We start from the raw sequence: 25,977 nt of genomic DNA on the forward strand, positions 1-25,977 counted from the left end.
TCTGCTGTTTTGTTTTGTTTTCACATTTTCAGTGTGCAGTATTGCGGTTCCTGTTGCTAATGGTGTTGCTAAGCTAGCTCGCTTGCTCAGTTGTTTACCACCAGAGCAATATATTGTAGCAGAAATCCAAACATAAAAACACAAAGTCAGTACCTTTTCTGGCATTTAAGTGCATGAATCTAAGATTGCAAGTCTTAAGTGATATGATCATGGTGTTCTCTATTGTTTCTCCTAATAAATCGGATTTGCAAATGTGGTGTAATGTATTGCTCTGGCTATCCCATCTTTGTCTTCATCCTGCACCCACCTCTGCTCACGTCCTCTTCCTTGCTCAGTTCTTTCTCTTTTTTTTTATAGCTACAGTCACACCACAGCCCTGGGTGCTTTTGTATTTAAAAGTGACTCATGTCTGATTTCCTGTGTGTGTGTGTTCTTGAAACAGCCAGTGTAGGCACACACAGGAGTCACTGATGCATAAGTAAAGCTCCATGTTACCTAGCAACAAGCACAGTCTGTCCAGCTCACGCAGCCAAATCACCATCTGTAATGAAGGCCGAGTAATAATTCAGGCTGCTTCCAGAGCTAATACAGAGCTGCACCATCACTGTTGAAGGTGGATAGGAATGACTGGACTCTGGCTGACACTACAATAGTCCAGCATGTGATAGAGACCTACATAAATTCATTATTATGTCTTTGCCAGGTGGTGTGATGGAGCTTAAAATCTGAAATGTTTGATTCAGCAGCTGAGAGGAGATCTGTGTGTTGCTCTGAGTAGGGAGGAGGATGTGAGCTGCTTGCGCTCCATTTGTTTACGTCTCCTCACTTCCCCATGTCGTCTACTTGTTTAGATGATTTTTAGATCGGTGTCTGACACACGCTAACCCTGCGTCCTTCTTGTCTACCCGCTGACCACAGCTGAACACGGACTCACTTTACAATCCCACCATCCTGGCCACAGGCTTTTTAGGACAGAAAAAAAACACAACAATGTCAGAGTCTTGAAGCAAGAATTTCAACGAGATGAAATCTGATTTGTAACCTTGTGTGATGAAGATTTGATCTGTTTTTGACTGTTTTTGCAGCTCTGTATCACAGGATGAAATTTCAGATCCTTTGTGCCTGAAATGATTCAGCTCAGTTCGATGATGTCGAACATGTCATCATCGCCTGTTTCAGGTCTGTGTGCTGTGTCAGGTTGGGCATTTTGGACGTTGGGAGTAGTTTCTTTATTTTTTCTGTTTCTCCGTAGTATTGTAGACTTTTTGTACTCCACTCTGGTTGCTTAGTAGCAAGCGTTATCTTATTCACTCCTCCATTTTTGTACATATCTGTGCCAACAGCTTGGGCAGACAGTGGCTTTTTTATTTGTAAAGACATAAACTTGCTTGCATATATAAATAAAATGAAATAATACACTTGTGTACTTGTTAATAAGGGAACATTGTGAGTTTGTGTCATCATTTCACATTGCAACACTTGTGGTTGTTCTCAAAGCTTTCTAGACCATTTGAACATTGTGTCTACAGTTATTTAATTGAAAAAAAAAAAAAGGAAAAAAAAGCATGAATTACTGACATTAATTATGCATGATCTGACAATGTGTGAAATCTTTGGACATTCAGGAACCTGCAAACAGAGCAGAATAGGGAGCTAATTTTATCAGGTAAACAGCCCCACCTGGTGGACAAATTCAGAACAATACATTTTCACTTGAGGGAGCACACTTGTCAGGGTTGACTTTCAGTTATATTTTTTGAACAAATAATATTAAAAGTGAATTACCTATAAAATAAATTATTACGCTAAAATGTTGTAAAAGTTGCCAAAGCAAAAATTTATTTGGTTTGAAGCCTCCCTTAATCCAAAGGATATGATCCAAACCCTCCTTAAAGGGGGGTTGTTGAGCCACCTTTGGATCAGGACAGGGCTCTTTTCTTTTCCTGCACCACTTGTTTGCTCCCAATAATGTTTTTATTGTTCTTTTATCCAAATGACATAATGTTTATCTAGTCCTGTAAGGATCTACTTTCCCCCACTGCTAAGTTAGGGAAATGATGTGACACGTCACATGTGGAGATATAAATTATAATAATTATTAAAATTATACATATACATATATATACATCATGAGCAGAAATGGTGCATTGAATTTCAAAGCCATCTAAGGTGAATTAGTTTTATGTTTTACGAATGCACGCTATATTTTCTTCTAAAATAATAAAGAAAAAATGCCCAAATCATAACAGAAAGTGCACCCATGAAGTAGACATGCAAAGTAATCTCATATTTTGTGGTTGTTATTGTTTATGAGTTATAAATCAGTGCTTTGTTTAAATAATGCCCAGGTTGTCACCTTATCATCAATAAACTGGTCTGTGTCCTTTAACTTGATTTAAATTAAGAGATCTAGAGAGGGCTTCTATTTATGTTTGCATGGTAAACTCCAATTTTTATGAAAGCAAATAAAAAGAGGAGGAGGATGTTGCTTACTGGCTGAGAGTAGACGAATAACAAATTTCATATATTGCTGTAAAACTGTTAAGCAATAAGTTGTAAAAAAGTATTAGAGGTTTCATCCATCTGTGGTTGAAACTAATGAGTGAACATCTGTTTATCCTCCAACTGCAGCTACATCTAATATACTTGTGCAAGAGGAAAAATAAAAGCACCATGTCTGTTTATCTGTTGTTGACAATACAATAAGCATCTATTCAAAAAAATTTCCTTTAGCTGTCGTCCAAATAAACCAAACAAATAGTACTCAGACAAGGACTATTTTTATAATACATTTCAAAGAGAACAGGAAATAAAAGCACAGCATTTTTCACAAACATATCTGACATCATTATAATCTAATGCTGTTCACTTAGTGTTGTTGACATGTATTTCGTTAAACAAGCTCAGGTCAACAAACATAAAAAAGACAATCAAGATGGAACATTGGCACAAAAGATAAAACACCATGTTTTGTTTAACAATCAGGAAAAAAAAGATGTAACTTTATTTACACACAAAAATAACAGTCTAGACCAGTCTGTTCAATAAAAATGTTTTTTTAATCATTGTTATATATTTTACATATAATGTATAAATTTCTTTCACAATATATCTATACACACACACACACACACACACGGACATATACTGAAAGACATGACCACAAATACATTTTTGAAGATTTGAACATTAAAGCTGACATGCATGCTACAAAATCCCTCAGACCAGGAAAGCAGAACCAGCGGTACACAACATTCATGAAATAAAAAACTGACAAAAAATACACGTCTGAATTTCGCAGCAAAACAAAATAGCATTTTTATATCGTCAGCATGGGCCTTGATAAAAGTTACATCTAAGAAATACAAATACTGAAAAGGTTGAGACATTCAGCGCAATCGTTAGAAAATTACAAATTAATTTTACAAATATGATACCTCCTTTGATTTTTCACAACAGTGTTTTTTTTGCAGGTGTTGATGAATACCACTAATGATTTAAAAACATATGAATAAGACCTTTTCTTGTCTTCTGACAGAACAAGTCTTATAATCAGTATATAGCCAATGTGTAATTAGACCTTTGTAGTCTATTCTAGCATAAAACACCTGAAGCTCCCACTAAACTTTCAGCCTCATTTTGGAAACAGAGGCCAACTCAGGCTCACTCTCCATTCTTTAAATGGTGCTGCACATAGCCTTCAACTTAGCCATAGCTATACCTGAAGCCTTTTATTCTGATAGAGTCCTGCGACTTTAAAGAGCAGATTTTTTCCCTTTGTGTGCTGGTTGAGGGTTTTGGATATGTTTGGAGAAGTCTCTTCCCCCATGGGCAGAAAAATAAAGACACAGCAATAGTACCAAAATACTGCAGTTTTTAGTAAAAAAAAAATCTCTTGTCACCTTCCTTCCTCTCATAATAAATGTCTGTGATAACTAAATGTACTAATTTTTTTTTTATTTTAAGATATACAGGAGTGCTTACTACTTACTTAATACTTACAACAATTCACAATGAACTCTGAATCTTTTTTCAGTCATTGTTAACCAACAATACATACTAGGCTTGTCATGTATGTGTTTCCTTTTTTAAATGATGCCCAGGTTTTCGTAGATTACATCATCCAGATTATGGTCTGTGCCTTTTGTTGTAACAGAGGAAGAGGAAGCAGAGCTCAAAGGGACAGTATTCGTAGACAAAGGAGGGCCAGAGGATGGTTTTGTTTTGTTGACTTGAGCGTAAAGTTGGGCGAACGGATCTGTTTTGATTACATTTTTATGAGTTTCCTCCTCCTTTTTGGTCATGGGCTCAGAATAAATAGGTTCATCGTGAGCGTAACACTTTATTTGTGCTGTGCTCTGAATCACAATTTGTTTATTTTGTAATGGACTGATTTGGTCGTACACCTCTGAGTAGACTGGATCTTTGTAATCGATGCTAACGCAGGGTTTTGAAGCCGAGGAGCTTGGGATGGGACTGACTGATTCCCTTGATATGGGAGGTTTAATCGGGAGAACACTGGCAGGGTCTACGTACAAAGCTGTGGTTGGATGATGTTTGGTAACAGATTGAATGCAATCAGCAGGGTCAGCATACACAGCATCTAATTGTCCGCCAAGATGGCTGACAGAGCTGCCGTCTTCTGTGGGGATCATTGGGAGGGGCATGAGGGTAATAGGAGCTGGCTTTGCTGATATACACTCAGGTGAACTAGCCAAATCTTCTTGAGAACTTCCCTCTGAAAGGGCAGCCTTCTTCTCCTGTGTCCTCACTTTGTTCTCCAGGATGGCAGCCATACTGGTCAGATCAGGGATCTTTGGGAGAGGGGAATGGGCTTGAATATTGGAAACTGATTTGTCGCTCTCTTGGTTTGGGATGCCTAAAGAAACAGGTGAAGTCTTCCGTTTGATGGTGACCTGAATCAGGGAGAATATTTTCTCAGCCTGCTGTGTTTCAAAGCTGAATGTTCCAGGACCAGAGTCACAGCGTCGTCCTGCTTCAATGGTTAAGGCCAACTGATGAGAAAACACAAGGCGTTGTTTATTGTAACAATCATGTTCTTTCTATATTTGAACAGGGACAGTGCACCTATAAAGTAGTTTTCAGAGACACAAGATGAGCAGCTACAGGAAGGTTTGTGTTGTTTACAAAAAGCTTACCTTATCTTTTCCATATCGCCTCAGCTGTTCATATGGCCACTCTCTGATTATACTTTTCTTCTGTGTTTCTTTTAGCAGCAGTGCCTCTGCCCCGACCTGCAGGAAGTATGACCCCTGCAGGCCACAACGTGTCGCTGCGTCAGTCCTCTGAACCACCACCCAGAACTCTGAGGCTGGAAAGAGAAATGACAATATTCTTTGTCTAATTGAGGATCACTCGTGTCCTTGTTTTTTCAATCAGGGATAAACATAAATGACTCTGGACACTACAACTGAACTGAGCAAAGAGTGTGTGACTTGGTAGTTTGTTTCTCAGTTCAATATTACAATGCCATATGTCATTTCATCGAATAATTCAAAACGGCCATGTTTAGTTATTGCAGTAACCAACTATTAGCCACAGCATATTTACAATGTTTAAATCTATGAAGGTCTTATAAAAAACAAGTTCAACCTTGAGCCAAGAAAAGTGATTTAAAATGTGGGACCTCATCAAAATGTATTGTCTAAAAATTTGGTGTGCTGCATACTCTTTAAGTAAAGTATTCAAGTTCAGGCACCATGTTTAATCCCTTTTACTCTGAACTCCTGAACATTTCCTGATGTTGTCCTGGGGAGGTGAAAGAGTGAACGCTAACAGCTGTATCTGTTCACCCCAACTTTATCCAGACTTTTTTCTAGTAAGTAAGAAGTAGGATTTTAGTTTAGGAATAAACATTTGGAGTAACTGAGGAAAAGCTATAAGAGTTGGTGATAATTATGGAGCACAAATCAAGCAGAAAGAATAAGGGAATAACTAATGTAGGGATGGAAATGGTTTACCTTCATTTACTGAGGCATATATTTGGTTTTCCTCCATATGAAGCTGATCAGTGCCTGAAGCATTGCCTCTCTGAGAAAGACAGGAGAAAGAGGCGCTGAGTTTTTACTTCTTCACAGAAAATGTGCCTGTTAAACAGCTGTTATCTGACTGATAATATATAACATGGAAGGATTCATTTCACTGCCTTTTTACCCAAGATGAATGTAATAACACACCTGAAACGTGCTTTGACACAGTTTTTCCACCCATTCCACACAGTCGTCTTTGAGTGCAGCAAACACCATCGTCCTGTCCTGAGTCTCCACACAAAATGCTGACATGTTTTCCTGCAAACAGCCGAGATAGGGGTGTGTCTTATTTAATGACCTTTTTATTGAATAGCTACTGATCCTTATGTGACCTTATAAAGACCTACCATGGGACAGGCCTCAGCGTTTGGGGGGAGTCTCAGGACACTGATGAGCTCTGACAGTCGCACTATCTTTGTCTTTCTGTCTTGAGGCTGATGATGCCTCCTGACACCAGAACCATGATCACCTCCAACATCGCCACCTGGTGGACACACAATGAAGAAACAGTCAAGGTTTTTGTTAGTTTAAGATCAGTAGAGATCCAAAAGATGATCCTGGAAAAATTCAGTCTAAAAAAATTAGTTATATACAGTATGTACTTGTGATAGAGCAGCAGTGTCATTAAATTGTACAAATAACATTATGTTGCTTTGGATTTTATTATTGATTATTGTTATTATTTCCTATAATGTGTATAAATGTCACTTGCACTGTTGGGATTTGATGTTGAGAAAAGAAAATGTTGTGCACAATCTCTCTAATGAGGGATGAAATGTATGAGGCGACTTCAAAAAAAGTTCAAAAGGAGGTGTGACAGCTGCTGTGGCTGCATAAGAAAAGAAGCAAGTCCCCTTTACAGTAGAGATATGGTTCATATAAACACAAGATCCATCCATCCATCCATTTTCTACCGCTTATCCGGGGACAGCAGTCTAAGCAGAGACACCCAGACACCTCCTCCAGCTCTTCCGGTGGGACCCCGAAGCGTTCCCAAGCCAGCCGAGAGACATAGTCTCTCCAGCGTGTCCTGGGTCTACCCAGAGGCCTCCTCCCGGAGGGACATGCCCGGAACACCTCCTTAGGGAGGCGTCCAGGGGGCATCCAGACCAGATGCCCAAACCACCTCAACTGACTCCTCTCGATGTGGAGGAGTAACGGCTCTACTCCGAGCTCCTCCCTGGTGACCGAGCTCCTCACCCTATCTCTAAGGGTGCGCCCAGCAACCCTACGAGGAAGCCCATTTCGGCCGCTTGTATCCGAGATCTCGTTCTTTCGGTCATGACCCAAAGCACATGACCATAGGTGAGGGTAGGAACGAAGATCGACCGGTAAATCGAGAGCTTCGCCTTTCGGCTTAGCTCCTTCTTCACCACGACGGACCGATACAGCCACCGCATGACTGCAAACGCCGCACCGATCCGTCTGTTGATCTCACGCTCCATCTTCCCCCCACTTGTGAACAAGACCCCAAGATACTTAAACTCCTCCACCAGGGGCAAGGACTCCCCGCCGACCCGAAGGGGGCAAGCCACATTTTTCTGGTCGAGAACCATGGCCTCAGATTTAGAGGTGCTGATCCTCATCCCAGCCGCCTCACACTTGGTAGCGAACCGCCCCAGTGCGCACTGAAGGTCCGGGTTCGATGGAGCCAACAAGACCCCATCATCCGCAAAAAGCAGAGACGAGATCCTGTGGTCCCCGAACCGGACCCCCTCCGGCCCCTGGCTGCGCCTAGAAATTCTGTCCATAAAAGTAATGAACAGAACTGGTGACAAAGGGCAGCCCTGCCGGAGGCCAACGCGCACCGGGAACAGGTCCGACTTACTACCGGCAATGCGAACCATACTCCTGCTCCGGTCGTACAAGGACCGGACCGCCCTTAGCAAAGGGCCCCGAACCCCATACTCACGGAGCACCCCCCACAGGGCGCCGCGAGGGACACGGTCGAATGCCTTCTCCAAATCCACTAAGCACATGTGGACTGGTTGGGCAAACTCCCATGAACCTTCAAGCACTCGCTGGAGAGTGTAGAGCTGGTCCAGTGTTCCACGGCCAGGACGAAAACCGCATTGTTCCTCTTGAATCCGAGGTTCGACTAACAGTCGGAACCTCCTCTCCAGTACCCTGGAATAGACTTTCCCAGGGAGGCTGAGGAGTGTGATTCCCTGGTAGTTGGAACACACCCTCGGGTCCCCCTTCTTGAAAAGAGGGACCACCACCCCGGTCTGCCAGTCCAGAGGCACTGTCCCCGACCTCCACACGATGTTACAGAGGCGTGTCAACCATGACAGCCCCTGCACATCCAGAGACTTAAGGTACTCAGGGCGAATCTCATCCACCCCTGGTGCCTTGCCACCAAGGAGCTTGCCAACTACCTCGCTGACTTCGGCTTGGGTGATGGATGAATCCACCTCTGAGCACTCAGCCTCTGCTTCCTCAGTGGAAGACGTGAAGGTGGAATTGAGGAGATCCTCGAAATATTCCTTCCACCGTCCAACTACATCCCCAGTTGAGGTCAGCAGCTCCCCACCTCCACTGTAAACAGTGTTGGTGAAGCACTGCTTCCCCCTCCTGAGGCGATGGACGGTTTGCCAGAATTTCCTCGAGGGCGACCGAAACTCCTCCCAGGCCCGAGTTTTTGCCTCCACGACTGCCCGGGCTGCGGAACGCCTGGCCTGCCAGTACCCGTCAACTGCCTCAGGAGTCCTATGCGCTAGCAACGCCCGATAGGACTCCTTCTTCAGCTTGACGGCCTCCCTTACTTCTGGTGTCCACCACCGGGTTCGGGGATTACCGCCATGACAGGCACCAGAGACCCTGCGACCACAGCTCAGAGCAGCTGCTTTGACAATGGAGGTGGAGAACATGGTCCACTCGGACTCAATGTCCCCAGCCTCCCCCAGGATCTGTGAAAAGCTCGTCCGGAGATGGGAGTTGAAGACCTCGCTAACAGAGGGTTCAGCCAGACGTTCCCAGCAGACCCTTACTACACGTTTGGGCCTGCCGAGTCTGACCGGCTTCCTCCCCTGCCAGCGCATCCAATTCACCACCAGGTGGTGATCAGTTGACAGCTCAGCCCCTCTCTTCACTCGAGTGTCCGAGACACACGGCTGGAGGTCAGATGACACGACCACAAAGTCTATCATCGACCTCCGGCCTAGGGAGTCCTGGTGCTACGTGCACTTATGGACATCCCTGTGCTCGAACATGGTGTTTGTTATGGACAGACTGTGACTAGCACAGAAGTCCAATAACAGAACAGCACTCTGGTTCAGATCAGGGAGGCCATTCATCCCAATCACCCCACTCCAGATCTCACTGTCGTTGCCCACATGAGCATTGAAGTCCCCCAGTAGAACAATTGAGTACCCAGTCAGAGCACTGTCCAGCACCGCTCCCAGAGACTCCAAGAAGGCCGGGTACTCCGCACTGCCGTTTGGGCCGTAGGCCGAAACGACTGTTAGAGACCTGTCCCCTACCCGAAGGCGTAGGGACACGACCCTCTCGTTCACTGGGGTGAACTCCAACACCTGGCGGCTGAACTGTGGGGCTATGAGCAAGCCCACACCAGCCTGCCGCCTCTCACCACGGGCAACTCCAGAGAAGTAGAGAGTCCAGCCCCTCTCAAGGAGCTGGGTTCCAGAGCCCAAGCAGTGCATGGAGGTGAGCCCGACTATATCTAGTCGGTACCTCTCAACCTCCTGCACAAGCTCAGGCTCCTTCCCCCCCAGTGAGGTGACGTTCCACGTCCCAAACGCCAGAAGCTGCGTCCGGGGATCGGGTTGCCGAGGCCCCTGCCGTCGACTGCCGCCCGATCCACACTGCACCCGACCCCTACGGCTTCCTCTGTGGATGGTGGGTCCACAGGAGGACGGGCCCGCGTCGTCCTTTCGGGCTGAACCCGGCCGGGCCCCACGGGCAAAGTCCCAGCCACCAGGCGCTCTCCTGCGGGGCCCAACCCCAGGCCTGGCTCCGGGGGTGGGGCCCTGGCTCCGCCATGCCGGGCAACGTCACGGTCCTATTTGTGTTTTTCATCATAGGGGTTTTATGAACTGCATTTAGTCTCACCCGTCACCTAGGACCTGTTTGCCTTGGGTGACCCTGCTGGGGGCTCAAAGCCCCCGACAACATAGCTCCTAGGGTCATTCGAGTGCTCAAACTCCCCCACCACGATAAGGTAGCAGTTCAAACACAAGATAATAATCCTTATTTGTCATTCCTTAAACTTTCTGCTCGAAAACCATGGAAACATTATCAACTATTTAAACCCAGTTTGAAAAAATCACAATGTCATCAGTTTAAAGCAACTGGATTAGATCAAATCTTGAAATCAGATTTTTAAAAGACAAAAACCCAGATAAAGGTATCAGATAAAATTAATTTATGATATCTTAGTTTTTATCTAGATTTAATTAATTTACTCCAGTTTGGATTGTATTATTGGACTGTATTATTCTTCAGCAGATGGATATATTCAGGATCAATATCAGGAAGAAAATATAATTCAACATTTTCACAAGCTCTTGATAATTTCAATACTATAAAATCAAGCTCATTTTTCAATATTAAAAGTGAGCTTGATCACTTTTAATAGTAACAGGTTACTTCAGATGAGATCTTTTAAACCTTTTTTCAGCAATAGCTATGACTTCTAACATTATGTACATTTTAAGTTTTTAATGCTAAAAAAAGAAAATATCAGTCCATCATTCTGTAACGAGGCAAGTTCTTGAAAGTTGTGGTGTAATATAAGGCCTTCACACTGGAGTGAAATGAGCTGTGTTTACATAACAGCCACGAGATGGCACTATGCCTTCTTGGAGGATCCAGCATGGACAGGTGCTGAAAGAAGGAAGTGACATCAAAACAGGAAGTATCTTTCTCTTTAGTGGTTTACTTGTTTTGTTTTTATAGGAAGATTGCTCATTCTTCTAAAGGGACTGCATGGTAAACACTTTCTCTAATTGTTGCTTGTTCATTTTTAGACACATATTTTCTCATTATTTATTATTGCAAATATTTCTTGCACAGCAACACACGTTTGTGTTATCTGGTGTTGGGTTATAACAGCTGTGTCTTGTTCACTTAGTCTTTAACAAAGAAATGTTTCCATATTGATAATTTCAGGGATTTTTTCAGATGGTAAAAAATAATAATCTGAGTCTCTGAGAGGCAAAAAACAGTACTTGTACTGTATTGGACAAGGATTACATGTATGTTGCAGCTATGTAAGCTTGTTTTCTAGCTGCTGAACCATTTCCCCCAAAAATGCAGTTCAAACTACAAAAATGTGGCAAAATAATAGGACCCATGTTTTCCAGTACCAGATTTACACTGTAAGTCACCAGAACAAAAAGGAGACATGACTGTTATAGCACCGACTATATCTGAGCTTCCTCAGGTCTGACTCTTCAATAGATAACCTGAAATATATTTCAAACAATGAAGGTCAACAACTAGATTAATGTCATGTTTTTTTTACCAAGGCAACATTAAGCACTCCTTTACACACCTACTTAGCAAACAAAGTAAACACTCTGAACTCTGTTAAACTTTGGACTTTGTTCTTGAGTAAGATTTATTTATAACGCCTACGTCTTACAAGATTAGAACAGACTTGACTTTAGATGCACTTTCATAACAAACACAGCAGCAGTTCTTGGTCAGGGATGTTTTCTGCCATCAGCTCTTTTTCTCCTGCTGATGTTCCCTTTGTTTTGTTGATTGCCTGAAAGTTTTTACCCTGCTGTGAAGTCTGTTTTCTACCATGCAGTGATTAAAAAAAAAAAACCCAAAAAACATGACCCCCCCCCCCCCAAATGTTAGAAGAGAGAAACCTCTGATTACACTTTAAATGAACTTGTGTTTGAGGTTATTGAGATGACACTGATTAATTTCAAGAAGAGACAGTGGAAGTTTACTCAGAACTATGAGACATCCAAAGTTTGTATAATCTCTTATTTTTCAACAAAGTGTCAAAGGCTAAAGAAATGTAATACTTCAACAGAGATTTTTCCTTTTACTAGTATTTACATTTAAGCATGTTGCCTGTTTCAGGAGATTTTTTGTACTTTAGTTTCCTCGTAAGCAGGGGCATGTCTAGACCTGCATATGGTAAGCATGAACTTGTATGCAGGGGAAGCATAAAGTTTGTGTGCACAGAAAATAATTTAAATAGTTGACCTTTTTTCTATGTCCATTAATTGTTTCTCCTTTAAAAGAGAATGTCAACATGTACTGTACATTTTTTTACTTAAGTCTCTAAGGTTTCAAAAATAAAATGCTTATCCAAGTTGACATTTTCAAGAACTCCATAAATTACAAATTGCAAAAATCCAAACTCCTGCACACTGTCTAACTTGCAAAAACAAATTAAATATGTGACTGAAACATAGTTCCTGTAATTCCTTGCCAAAGGTGCAAGAGTTTGAAAGTAAATGCTAGTTAACTCATTCCTGTCCTTCTGTATGCCTCTGTCTTGTGTAAAACATGCGCAAAGTGTTGATTTTCAATTTGAAATAAGAATAAAACAAAAAAATGCTTTATCGTAATGTAAAGAAAACCACTAGTATCCTGTTAGGTAAAGAGCCCAAATACTCAATTTTCACTTAAATCCTGCCCCTGAAAAGACAAATAGTCAATCACGGTTTAAGATTTTGGGATGACACCCGGGAAGTAAAATATTGGTTTGTGTCACTTTTCAGTTTTGAGGTATATAGAGAACTACTTATTGGGAATTTATTCAAGAACTGTATTTTTTATCAATTTAAAAATGAAGAAAAGATCAAGATCAAATGCAGCTCACTGTGTTGTTGTCAATCTGACAGCACAGCACACATTTATGTTGTTGTAAACGGAAGATCAAACACAAAACACTGTTACACATCTGAGGACACTACGAATGTTTTCAACTGTTTTACAATCCCAAAGGTGATTTTTGACTTTATTAATTAATAAATTATTATTTATAATAATTATCATATTATTATAATTATATATATTAATTATTATTAATTAACGTTTAAAGAACTTTTTTTTTTTATTTCTCTGGTTAATCTCATTTGTAACACAAGAATATGTATCTGTGCCCAGAATACTTTATTATTCCTGACTGTTGTATAGTTCTCTAGACTAGAAAGCCTTAATTCTAGTTCTTTTTTATACTTTTTTGCAGTGAACCAGCTGTCACTGTTATGGTCCCTCAGACACTTCCAGGTCATTTCATTCATTCAGAAGTCGTCCAAATGAAGCACAGTCCTGCTGTCCTTGTCAACACCGTGTCTGAGTGTTTATCTCGTCCTCTGGGTCAAGAGGTCACTCACACAAACGCCTGCAAACACGCTCAGGTCATAATTTACATCTAATCTGTGCTACACAACCTGTCACTTCCTGTCAGTGTGAATCAAGCTGTGACTGTACTGCTCTCTATATTAGAGCTTTTTTAAATTCACTGTGTGACCAATGTCCATACTGTCTTGTCTTTATTCCAATATAAAGGCTGAGCCATGTGTTCTCTTCTTGTGATGATTCTCTGCTGTATCTGAGACTTCATGTATCATTCTGACACAGTTTCTCAGAGGGCGGTACGTGTATTTCTATGAGTGCTTAAATCTAATTCAATGAAATGCCAATTCAACTTTAAAAATCCATATATTTTCATTTAGTAGTCATCTCAACAAGTACGTCTTTTTACTATTTCTTCAAAATGTTTTTTTTTTTTTGTTGTTGTTCCTTTTTATAAAGGTTGAGAACCACATCCCTATCACTCTTGAGCTCTTCCTTTTCTGTCTTGAATTATTTAACATGCACGCTGTATGTAGCGCAGTCACAAGTTAAGTCTGCAGTGCCTGTGTCCTGCTGCTGAATTTAAATAACACTATCAGTATTTCTGGGTTCTAGTGAAAATGTCAAACACACTGCTCATGCTGCGCTGTTGACATGTTAATACTGTATATCCAGCACCCAGCATGCACCGGTGGTTTATTATCCTCATGAGGGATGTTGAACTTATCGAGTCACAGGAGGTCATCCAAAGACATTTTTAGCATCTTTCTTGTACCTCAACGTCAGAAGAATGGAGTCCATTAGGGATGTACATGTGTGGATGTCACTAAAATGTTTGAAAGGAGCTTGACTTTATTTAAAAAATGTATAGCGTATCCCTCACCTCATTTAGGCAGGAATTATTTCTAGAAACTACAAGCAAGTTTAAAAGGGAAGACCTCTACCATGCAGAGCCAAAACAGGCAAGTGTTTTATTCTGAAAGAGAGACTATGCATGTTAAAATGCAAATCATTGTCAGGCAACAAGACTAACAATGCAGACAGACCAAGGAGGACAACAGTCAATTCGAATTTATTTAAAAAAATAAACTAAAAAAAAAAAGAAAGTAGAGAGCGAAAAGAGAAAATAAAAGAAAAAGATAAAGAAATTAAAGCAGTAAAATATAGAAAAGAAATGCAGGAAATAAAGAAATAAAATGACCATAAAAATTTAAGTACAAGAAGTAAGTCAAGAAATAAATATTAGAGCTGGGAAATACATCATTTTAATTAATCAATATTCTTTTTGGGATACTAAGATATTTTAACTTACTCCCCTCGGGCTCCCGTAGTTCATATCCTCTCCCCTTTTTTTACTTCCTACACAGGACACCCAGATGCCACTGAGCAGAAGTATTTGGCTGAAGTTGCTCTGCATCATGTGTGCCTTTGCTGTAAACAGCAAAACTGCATAGTGCATTTTCAAAGACAATTGTACAGCTTGACCTTAAGCCCCAAAACATACAGCTTAGTTAATAAATACTCAGAAGTTCAGTTTTTGAAATGTTGCTTTTGTAGAATTTTACTGACTTGGAAAGAAAACATCCCAAACATGACTCTTGCGAGAGTATCACCAATTCATTCCAGAAATCACAATGTTTCAACATCTTGGCAAAGGTTCAGAGGGACCGAAGCATTCTGATTTTTCTAATAAATTGGGGATACTTAGCAATAGTATTGTGCAGGATTTTTTTTTGCTGCCCTACGCACCTACTTTATGAGATAGTCTGGTGTGCGAACACCTCCTTAAAACAACTTTTTACTGTCAAATAAAAGCCAAACTTGTTCAGCTTCACCTTATTTTTAACAACTGTAGAAAAAAAAAAGATGCTGTCGAAATCAAAATGGATTTATCTCACCTTCCAAGTGCAGCTAAAAATCTGCCCTTACATCATGTTGACATCGTAAACAAGGCGACACGTTAAAGGAAATCTAGGCGGGATTTCCTTTATAGTAAATGCTGGCAACATCAGAAGCCTTGTTAGACTGGAATTATAACCTGAGTCTATAACAGCCAAAAAAACACCCTCTTAGTTTACGTTTTCTGTTTCGCAGTTTTCACAACTCCTTGTGAGAAATCAGTGAAATGCTCCTTGAAACATTTCAGTCAGACTGTTTAGACTGTTTAGTCCCCACAGTGGACTCAGCGCTTAAGATGTTCCAATGTGTAAAGATCTCAGTTATTCTTCTGGTGCCTCCAATTTTAAAAGTCGTTTGTGAAATAATGAGGCTGATGTTCTGATATGGTGAAACCTTTACACCATCTTGGGTCAAATGGGAATAAGAAGAAGTAAAACTTCACTGTACCTCCCATAGCCTGGATCTCCAGTCGTCCCACTCCACTGCTGCTGTGTGGAAACAGAGTCAACCACACTGGCTTCCATTTCTGATAAAAGACAGACAGATAGGGAGGAGAAAAAGTTGAAAAAGTTTTGTTGCCTCTGAGTCTTAGACCTCCAATCTTTCTAAGATCAGAAACTCTATGGAGTCTGTTTATAGAACTCTCTATATTTACCTCATTTAACATTTTTTCTTGTAAGTGAATGATCTCAATCTCTAGTTTAAAGTCTTCTTCGGTACAGATGTTGGTATCGTGGTCTCTATTATCCCATGTTACACTTCCTCTCACTTATTTCTGCTTACTCCTTACAGTGCACTTTATCTGTTTTTACAGCAGGTGAGTCATTGGTTTTGAAAAAGAAGTTTGTTTTAAATTACTTTGTGTATCAAATTGATCAAAAAGTAACATTACCAAATTACACCATGTGCAAAACCAACAGATATCTCCAGTGTTAAAAAAAAGGCTGTAGTACTTGTCATAGGAGCCGTTGGTCCTTTGCTCGACATTTTCTTTCTCTCTTTGCTGTCCTATCCAATAAGGCAAAAATGCCTCCTGAAAAAAGCCTTGCAAGTTACATACTGTATAGGAGGATTTTTTTGTTTCGTTTTGATTTTATAACAGATAAGAGTTACACAAAAGCAGCACCCAATAGCCTTGTGCCTATTTGTGCACCTCATGTACAGAGGCTATGGTCTTTACGGTGGGTCACCCAGGATTGACTCACAAGTCATTCCCCACTCTGTCATCCCTTTACCCAACTCTCTCCACTTTCCTCCTGTACATAAGGGTAAATTAAAAAAAAATAATTATCTAAAAATGGAATTAGCGTGACTGATATGATTGAAAGCGAGTGTGTTTTACTGTAGCTGTAAGTTTCCGCCTCAGCTCCACACCTAAACCTGGCTATTGGGTGACAGAAAGCTACGTTGAGGCAGCATTTTCAATATGGTGAATACTATCATTAGGCCTCAAAACTCCACTCAAGTAACCAATAGGTGACAAAGTGTTTTTTTGCACTGTGTGGTGTCTGTCACAGAGACCAGGAGCAGGAGACGCAGAGGAAATGACAAGTGTGTGCTTATTATTTGACCATGAATGGTGCTGTTTCGCGGGAAAATAAAAATATGAAATATTGAAGCATGTCACCTAATTTACCAACCGTTGATATACACAAGTAGACGTGTGTGTGTGGAAAGTACTGGATGTTTATTACCTCAAAAATATTAATCTCACACACCATACTACAGGAAGTCACTCGAGGGTCAGAAAGCTCAGATTTTTGTTGCACTTCTTGCTCATATTTAGTAAGTACATGTAATTGTTTTCTTTAGCAATAATTAGCATCCCACTTCTTAACAAAGTTTTCAGAAACAAAGCTGCCAGTAACTTCAGCTGATAACTCCAGCTGTCTACAAGCTGACCATCAGTGACATCACGGTGGTTATGTAAACAGTCTATGACAGAAACCAATGTGACTGTCAGTTTCAACCATATCAACACTCCCTCGAGTGACACATTGTAAATAGTCCAGGAATGTAACACCATGAATAAGGACAAATTATGACACCCTATTGATGCAGTCACTCCTTTAAAATAAAAAGAAGGAAAGTATGCCTGTTTCTGTGAATATAAATTAAAGTAAGTCACTTACTTGTCATGTTTGATGTAAAATATGTTTTGATTGGTAATTGATTCTCTTCAGTTCAATTCCAGACATTTGAGATTAACGTCATCAATCAAAACTGCTGCTGTGAAACCACACAGAGTGTACTTTCTGTCAGAGCTGCACAGGAATGTGCAGTTGTGTTTCAACTTGTTCATTTGGATTTTTTCTCTGTTGTTTCTTTTGAGCAACACGCAGAGCGTCTAACAGCCTTCACAAACAAAACTATGGCTCTACTCTATACTGAGTTAAGATTACTGTGGAATCTGAATGAAACTGATAAAAAACACTGCCTTACACATTTTTTGTTTCACCTTTTAAAACCATAAAGGCCCCAACCATTTTTCTATAGCACATTTTCTGTCTTTCAATCCTTTTTAATCACAAATGTAGTGCAGTCAACGACAGCTTCCTGGCAATTATCCAATTTAATGATTTTTTAAAAATGATGCATTCTTCACAGAAAATAAACGTATTCATGTATTCAAGTATAACTGTGAGAGAGAAAGATCAATAAGGCTTGTACTCACTTTGCCAGCTTTGCGTGGTTGGAGGTAAGCTTTTCCTGTTTTTGTCTGAGAGTCCATCTGAAGAGAAAATGCGTGTCAGTTTTGGCCTTTGGATCCTGAAAGGAGATTTTTCCTTCTCTTCTTTTTTCCCTTTGGTAAATAGAGGTGGGGCGTGACCACAGTGAAACATTCATGAAATACGATCCCCACCTGTAGAGGTGAAGCCGAGATTACACAAGTGAGAGGAGACAAGTTCAGCACTAATTCAATGTTTACACACATCCTATCTATATTTAAAGTAATCCACTGCTATATGTTTATGACAGACCAATAATTATGGTGCAAGAAAGCTATTGTTCTGTAGAGTTTTTTTGTTTTTTTATTATTATTATTATGAGGATTAATGGTTAAATAGTCAGATTTATTAGATTTTTATGCTGTCAAACAAATACAAAACTGGCAAACACATATATTGTACACTACAAATAACAACCTGCTTTGATTTCAGGATGCACTTAAAGGCTTAATTCACCCATTCGCATTAAGATTTGTATCATTAGAAACCTGGTAGTATTTCTGAACGGTTGTGCATCCCAGTTCCTCATATTTTCGATCCACTGAAGCTCCAGATGTTTTATAGATCAGGGGGCAGGACCTCACTGCCAGAATTCAAATTTAATGTCAGCCATGTTGCCAGGAAGCTATGACGTGGATAAAGTTAGAATGGCCAAAAAAAAGTATGTTTCAACTTCAAACTGATATAGATGAAGGGGATTTTGAAGGTCTTGTGCTTGACTTGGATGTTTTATCTTCACAAGCCGCAATATAGCAGCGACCACTTGAGGATAATCGAGGAACGGGAGCTGTCTGCTGCTGACAAGCAGGTCTCAGTAGTCGGTGCACATCACCTGCCTGTAGCCATACCGGTGCTGTCACTGTTTGCCTATGGACACAGACATAGAGTCTGTTTGCTGCCAGAATTTTTTGAGATGCCAATTCCTTCTGGAAGAAATCTGGGAATCAGTTGAGAAAATATTAACGGTCATGTGTTGTAGACAGTCTGTAAATACACTGTCGCTTCAGTGGGAGTTAACTGCAGTGTTGTGCATACTGGGAGTTGTTGTCTTTCATCCACATCAGTCAAGAAGAAACTTTCTCCCTTTTCCTGGTCAAAAAGGCACCAACTTAACCAATTTATTTCACATTTACACTACATATATGACCCTTGACATTTTGCACAGAAATCAAGTGGTACTCTCCTAATTCTCATTTGCATTGTGTCACAGTACAACAAAAGTTATCTTATGACATGCACTTTATAAAAGGCAATTCAGAACAGATTGAGTCCATCAATGAGGAAGCACTTTAAACAGCCTCTAATAGCTGCCTCTTTCTGAGTGGCTGTTCTGGTTCATAAACTGTAAATACCTTAAATAGTTCATCATTCTTTTATTTTACGGTATTAAACAAAATGTTAACAATTTAGTTGGTGTTAGATGTGGTTTTTGGGGTCCACGTGACATCTGTGACATCAACCTAGTGCAGTTGCAGTGGATTTGCCATATCAGCACATTTTTCCTTTCTTCCACACGTTTCTTCTTTATTTATTTTTTATCCCTGTGATGTTTTTCGATGAGAAGTAGTAATAATAAGACGTGTGTAATTTTTGAATTTTCAGCCGCAGTCTCAGAATTGGTAGGAAACAGTTTGGTCCTGATCAAATGGGGTTTTAAGCCTGTTTTTGACAGAATAGTTCACGGATGCCTTCTTGAAAATCCCACCTCTTCTTAATGCTGTATGTAGAGTACTTTTCTCAAACTGCAAAGCTTTTGACAAACAGGAAGTTGTTAAGACTCCCTTTCTTTTCATATTTTCCCTGGATTTCACATATTTGATTAAAGTCCAGGCCTGAAGAACTGGATCAAATCATAGCCATAATGCCACCTGCACAAGACAGAAAGACAGACAGCAACAAAGACGAAAAGTAGCAATGCCAGTACTATGAGTAGAAATATGATTTTTTTGTTGACCAATAACTTTTCATAATAATGACATAAGTTTAACTGAATTGTTGCAGAAGTATAAGCCAATCAGTTATAAAGAAGGAGGTGGTCCATGATTTTTGCCCAGTTTTTCTGGTTTGGATTTGATGATGCTGAAGGTTCTGTGCTCAGGAATAAGCTATGTAGGTCATACAATACAAATACACATTTTATACTATAATGTAATGCAGAACAAAGGTGGTCCTGCTTCTCAGCATGAATAATCCAAAATGACATCAGGTTCTGAAACTAGCTAAAGGAAAGGTCATTGCTGAATATAATAAGCAGAGAACATAATGCAGAGGAAAAGATTCTGCTGCCATCAAGTACGAATTAACCACCAGGCTGACTGGGCCCGTACCCAGAGGGCTCCGACCTATAGGGGGCCTCCAGAGCCCCACCACCTGCTTTATAAAATCAAATCTGTCTGTCTTGTATTCGTGTTAAAATGTGAATTGATACAGACTTATGTTATTTGCAAACAAATTAATTTGTTCCTGTGTGATGATGCCGATGAGTTAGGCGACTGTAATTGGACAGCACATAGACTGAGATTTATTCTCCTCATAGCAGAAAATGGTGAAGCAGTGGAGCAGCAAAAGTTTCAGTGAAGAGAGAAAAGGTTAAGATGGAGAGGGAATTACAGAAAAATATAGCTACATTTCTGTATTTTTCACTTGCTGCTGGCAATGTGCTAGAGCCTTGTGGTGAGAACAACACAATAGTTGAGCCCGACACAAAGCTGGAGGATCAGACAGACATAGAAGTGGTTGTCAGAACAAGCCGCAAAATGTATCTTTTGCTCACCTCTTTTTTGTCTTGACTATTTCTACCATGAAAGCGAGGTACAGCAACACCAGAATAAATCGATCCTCTTTTGTTTAAGGAAACTTGTATTGCAGCCTTGCTGAGCTAGACTCAGCAATCTCTGTGCAAAAAGTCCTGTCCATTAGGTATGACTTAAACAACTCAGAGGCGTGGCCACTGGTGCCCACCCATTGCTCTAAACGGGACAAGAGGATGGTGTAATCAGCTGTGTCAAACACTGAACTGAGATCTAGGAGTACTAAAAAAGAAAGAAGGCCAGCGTCAGCAGTCAGTCATTAATGACTTTATAAGAAGGTCAGTTTCTGAACTGTGATGAGCTCTAAAACCAGACTGCAGGGAATCAAACAATTAGGCTAATTATCTTTTTCATAAAAGGCTATAAAGTAAGTTTAGAGATAGTTTTAAAATGGTTAAAATCATTATAATGTAGTCCAGGTTTTATTAACAGGTTAAATAAGGGCATTTTTTAAATAATAGTGCACAATCCCGGTGGATAGGGGACTATTTGAATTATTTTATTTAAAGGAGGTAGAGGTCTGGGGTTAAGGGGGGCCTCCAAATTTAGTGCCAAGAGAGCTTTTAAGCAATACGTTTCTGGTTGCCATATATTCATGTTCATAAAGGACTTTCCATCTTCACTCAGCAGATTAAAAGCTGCTATAAAAATGAAGTAAGAATCTATAGATGGATGGATGGATACCATAATGGATGGATGGATACCCTAATCAGTCAAATAGTCCTTTGTACAATTTATTGCAATTCAATACACACTTCAGCATCAAATAAATGTGTCATTTAAATGTTGTTGCCTCTACTATAAGACAATGAATGTTAGTCTTTGTTTCTATAAATAAATGACCTTTGAATGCATAACATTTCTTCTTGGTTTTATTTTTTATTTTTTTAGTGAGCCAATACCTACCTGCCAATACTTTGATTACCCAAATGTTGATATCCTTTTTGTTGTGCCTGTGAATTAATACAATCATTTAAGGAGGATCAAACCAAATCACTCCATTTTTGTCTCTGTTTGTTTCTTGCTTTACCCATTTTGTCTGAAGAGGTGAAGGACAGGAGCACTAAGATGACATCTGGTAACATTTGTTTTCAGCCTTCTCTCCTGAGAATTCCCTTTGGCCTGCAGTATTGACTGAACATCAATCATGTGGGAAATACTGTAATCAATTCATATTGACAGTTAAAATGTCAAAACCTACATCCCTGTGTTTCTGTGGAGGCTACATATATGTGTCAGCCTGCTCAAGGATATGTTATGACAGGTTGACAGGCTAAATAATTGATTTAAAGATGATTTTGTGTGATTTATATTCCTTGTTTATTTGCCATTGTTTACCAATGATAGAGTGATACAAAAGTGAATGTTTCAAGATTAAAAACAAAACAATGAGTTGAAAGAAAGGGAACCAGAGGTACATTTATACATAAGGGTAAAAAATGTCCACACTTTAATTAGATTCTTCCGTTGAAAGAACTTTTATCAGGTAGGAACAAATCAAAGACAACCTATTTTATTTTATGAGCAAAAATAAATAAATAAAATAAAATAAAATAATATATATATATATAAATAAAGCACTTTGTCACAGACAAAATGACCCAGAAAGATTCTCACTCGTGGTATAAGTCCGGATACCATGTTCCTGCTGACAGATTGACTTTTTCTATGTCAGAGGATCTTCATGTACGAACGTGATGATTTGCATAATTAAAATGCACTGCAGAGGGATAATTGAGGTCATTTTACCGTATGGCATTCTGTTTTTATGTAACCTCCTGGGGACCTCTTTATAACACAGACTCACGGTTGGATGCTGCATACAGCTATTTTCCATGTTTCCACAGTTCATTGTGTTTCTCCTGCTTATTGATCCACGCCTTTTTGTTGTGTTTTTTTTTTTCATGAACCTATTACGTTCTTCTGTCCCTGCACCATATCTAGACTCTGAAAGTCTTTCAGTTTTTGAACTTCTTAAATATAGCAGCAGCCTGCCTGTTTTCTTGTTCTTTTGTAGTCTGGTAACGCATTTATAATTTCCAATTTTTTACAAAATGTAATTTAAATAAATGCTTAGGGTTGATAAAAAAAAAAGGTACTTTCCAGCAGAGGGCGCTCTGGCTCCCTTGCTTATTATCCTCTCAGCATTGTCTGCAGCACGTAACAAAAAGATCAACAGAGAAACCTGCTGTAATAGAATTGACTATTTGTATCCATTGTTAATTAATTATTTCTTGTAATTTATCCCTTCACACAACATAGTTTTGTGCTTATAATGTCACACTGTGCACCGGTTTTTCCTCCGTTTGACATAATTGTGCAACGCTGTCACTTTTGTGAGCATGAGATTGGTGTGATGGCAGACGTAACCAAACTAGTGCTGGTGTTAACCTTGCTAACTGCACTTTTTACACAGTTGCTTTCCCGTCATGTCGCTGAACAGAGACACTTGAATGGTTTGGTGGAAGAACTTTGAAAATGAACTCATCATTGCAGGGGAATAGCTAGATAATAAAAGTGTGATAAACTTAGTGTGTACGGACAGGATTTTTTTTAGAACGAAGGAGGAAATTCTTATCTTCAGCAATACCTGCCTATGTGTGGACTGGTCCGAAGAATGCCTGAAAGAAGACACTGCTACAGTTTGTAGGTTAATTACCATTGATAATGAGTTCCTGTTTATAAAGGAAGAGGGTTAATGAAGCTCTGGCAGCAGCTGCAAGGTGGGGAGAGAGAAACTGAGGGGTTGAACCACAGAAAAGAGAGGAGCAGAGTGTTTTGTGAGTGACGGAGACGTTACCTACAATTTGTTCAACATTTCACTGTCAGACACAGAATGGCCTAAATGAGGGTCATCCCTCCCTCAGAGGAAGGTCACTGTGGCCAACACAGACACGTATTACGTGCATCAACTGCCTGCTGTTAAGTGGATCTCCGTCTGACATATCATGACAGATTTTTCTCTTCGAACTGATGACTTCTCACAGAAAAGAAATATAGTATGTATTTATATCAAACCATCAGCCTCCTGCAAACATGTTCTCATGAGTGGACACTCTGTTTTATAGCTTATAAATCTCCTATTTTGAGCTTTGTTTTGGGAGAGCCCACAAAGCCTTGGTGGAAGACCTTCGCACTGTATTAGTCTGCATGGAAAAGTCAAAGTGAGTAAACAGAGCTTAGGGAGATCTGGAAATAAACAACCAATTATAAGAGGCAAAAACGTTTTTTACATTGATTTTTGATTTTAAGATCTGTTAATTCAGTCAAAGTTCAGGCTGAAGTATTGAAAATAAGACCATTACGGATTCCTGGCAAAGCAACAACAAAAAACAAAATTCACTTTTATAGATATAGAGAAACCTTAAGAGTTGTATTATAGAGTCGGATAAGCCTTGATATTTAACAGAAGAAAAACAAAATGGTAAAATAGGCTCAAACAAGGACACAACTTCACCTCAGATTCCCCAAAACAAAACAAAGACACATGGTCTCAGAACAAAATAAAAACTGCTGACCAAATGTGCCTTTTATAATCTGCGGTCTTGCTGCCAGTGTTATTATCTGAGGCTTTTTCTTTTTCTTTACTCCTAGAGGAGTTTGCTTTACTCAGGCTATGTGTTCACAGCACGCGGTCACAACGAGCTTCAGAGGCCGAGTGTCTGCAGGGACATGTGGGAGCTGCTGACAGACTCGCCAGTCTGCTGCGTGTCCTTCAGGATGTTTACAAGAGAGGAAGGTCTGAGGCGACCACAGGCCTTCCTGCCCACACTGATCTGATGTTTATTAAGCTTGTGGCAACTTTAAAATGATTTGTAATGAAATGTATTGTATTAAATGCTACAAGCTGCAGGATGTGATAAACTGCACTATAGTTAATTTAATCTTCATACAGATTCAACATAAAATTGATGAAAATTTATTTATTTAGTTTATTTATATAAACGGGTATCTGCATGTAAGTGCAGCTGACAATCTGTTCTGAATCCAAAATACTGTATAAACCTGACAAATCTTCTTGACACTGTGTTGGGAAAGCAATTCAGAGTTGCTTGATCGATCCAACCACTTTTCAACACATAACTATTTTAAGAGTTGTTTACTTCTTGTCTCGTGGGCAGACCTGAAAAAGCTTGATTTTTTAAAAATATATATATTTCTACAAAAATGCATGAACATTCACGTTTATATTGCAGAAGTAAGCACAAGTGAAGCCTCCTTGTAACTTATCATCCACAGTTTTAGACTCAGCAGAAACAGATGAACTGCAGCTCCTAATAGGTAATCTTTGCAGACATCTGGAGGAGAAATTTTGTCCTTGATTTAATCTGAACACACAGTCTCTTCTTAAAGGCAGGGCTGGTAATTTTTGAAAACTAGCTTGATTTTGAAAGTAGCATCCTCTCCGTATTCACTCATCCCCTTCCCTCTGTGCTCCCTCAAAAGCAATATCCTTCACTTACATGCTCTAGCACTATTGGACCAGAAGCAGATTTCAGTTCATGCTTTGAATGTGGGCTCGTGCACGCATGGGGTAGAGAGGCTAGATTGGTTTAATAAAATATGGTCAAGTGCTGACATTGGTTGAAGTTTTTACGTGTTTGCAACTGCTACAGATGACAGATTTTTTTCATTTCTTTTTCAGCGCACATGAATGATTAATTACTGTCAGGACCTAAAGACAATTTCAACCAAAATCTTAAAAAGTAGATCTGGAGAAAATTACCTACCCTACCTACTGTATATGAAGTAGCACTGTTAGCTAAAAGAAAAGGCTTTGTCAATGATGATGTCGAGCTGATGTTGAGTTGATGTGTAGTTGTCATGAAACACTCCTGAATCGTACTCGTTTCCTTTAGGCTCCAATTTCAACAATTCTATGATCACTCAGATGGGACTCATGAAACCGAGTTCTCAAAGTGAATCAATATCACCATCAAAACACACGATTTTAAAGGTGACACTGGAGGGACAACCAACAAGACAGGCTTCAGTATTCAGATCAAACATTTCATGATAACAGCTGCACAATGAATTGTAGAGATATGTGTCTGATTATATATTTCTCTGATTACATTTTTTCCAGATCTCTGAGCATTAACCTTTTAGTGATGTTGACTGAAGTACAGAATGTGCTTTGTTTGAACCATAGACTATATCCTAAGAGGGTTGGTGTATGGGGAGAGAAAGGACATTTTATTT

At 39.9% G+C, this 25,977-nt stretch overlaps 1 protein-coding gene across 1 annotated transcript; it reads right to left on the bottom strand.

Annotated features, from left to right (window-relative positions):
• Positions 1-3,954: 3,954 nt before the first annotated feature.
• Positions 3,955-17,997, bottom strand: LOC306820229 (docking protein 3-like). The gene is made up of 7 exons (XM_079338002.1): positions 17,911-17,997; positions 15,684-15,762; positions 6,398-6,534; positions 6,198-6,308; positions 5,982-6,051; positions 5,160-5,332; positions 3,955-5,015 (listed from the first exon to the last, which is right to left on the bottom strand). Exons 1-7 carry the CDS (start codon positions 17,965-17,967, stop codon positions 4,089-4,091), a joined length of 1,554 nt encoding a protein of 517 aa, XP_079194128.1. The 5' UTR covers positions 17,968-17,997; the 3' UTR covers positions 3,955-4,088.
• Between the last annotated feature and the right edge of the window lie 7,980 nt (positions 17,998-25,977).

Source organism: Symphodus melops, assembly GCF_947650265.1.
Source record: "Symphodus melops genome assembly, chromosome: 2".
Classification (NCBI taxonomy): domain Eukaryota; kingdom Metazoa; phylum Chordata; class Actinopteri; order Labriformes; family Labridae; genus Symphodus; species Symphodus melops.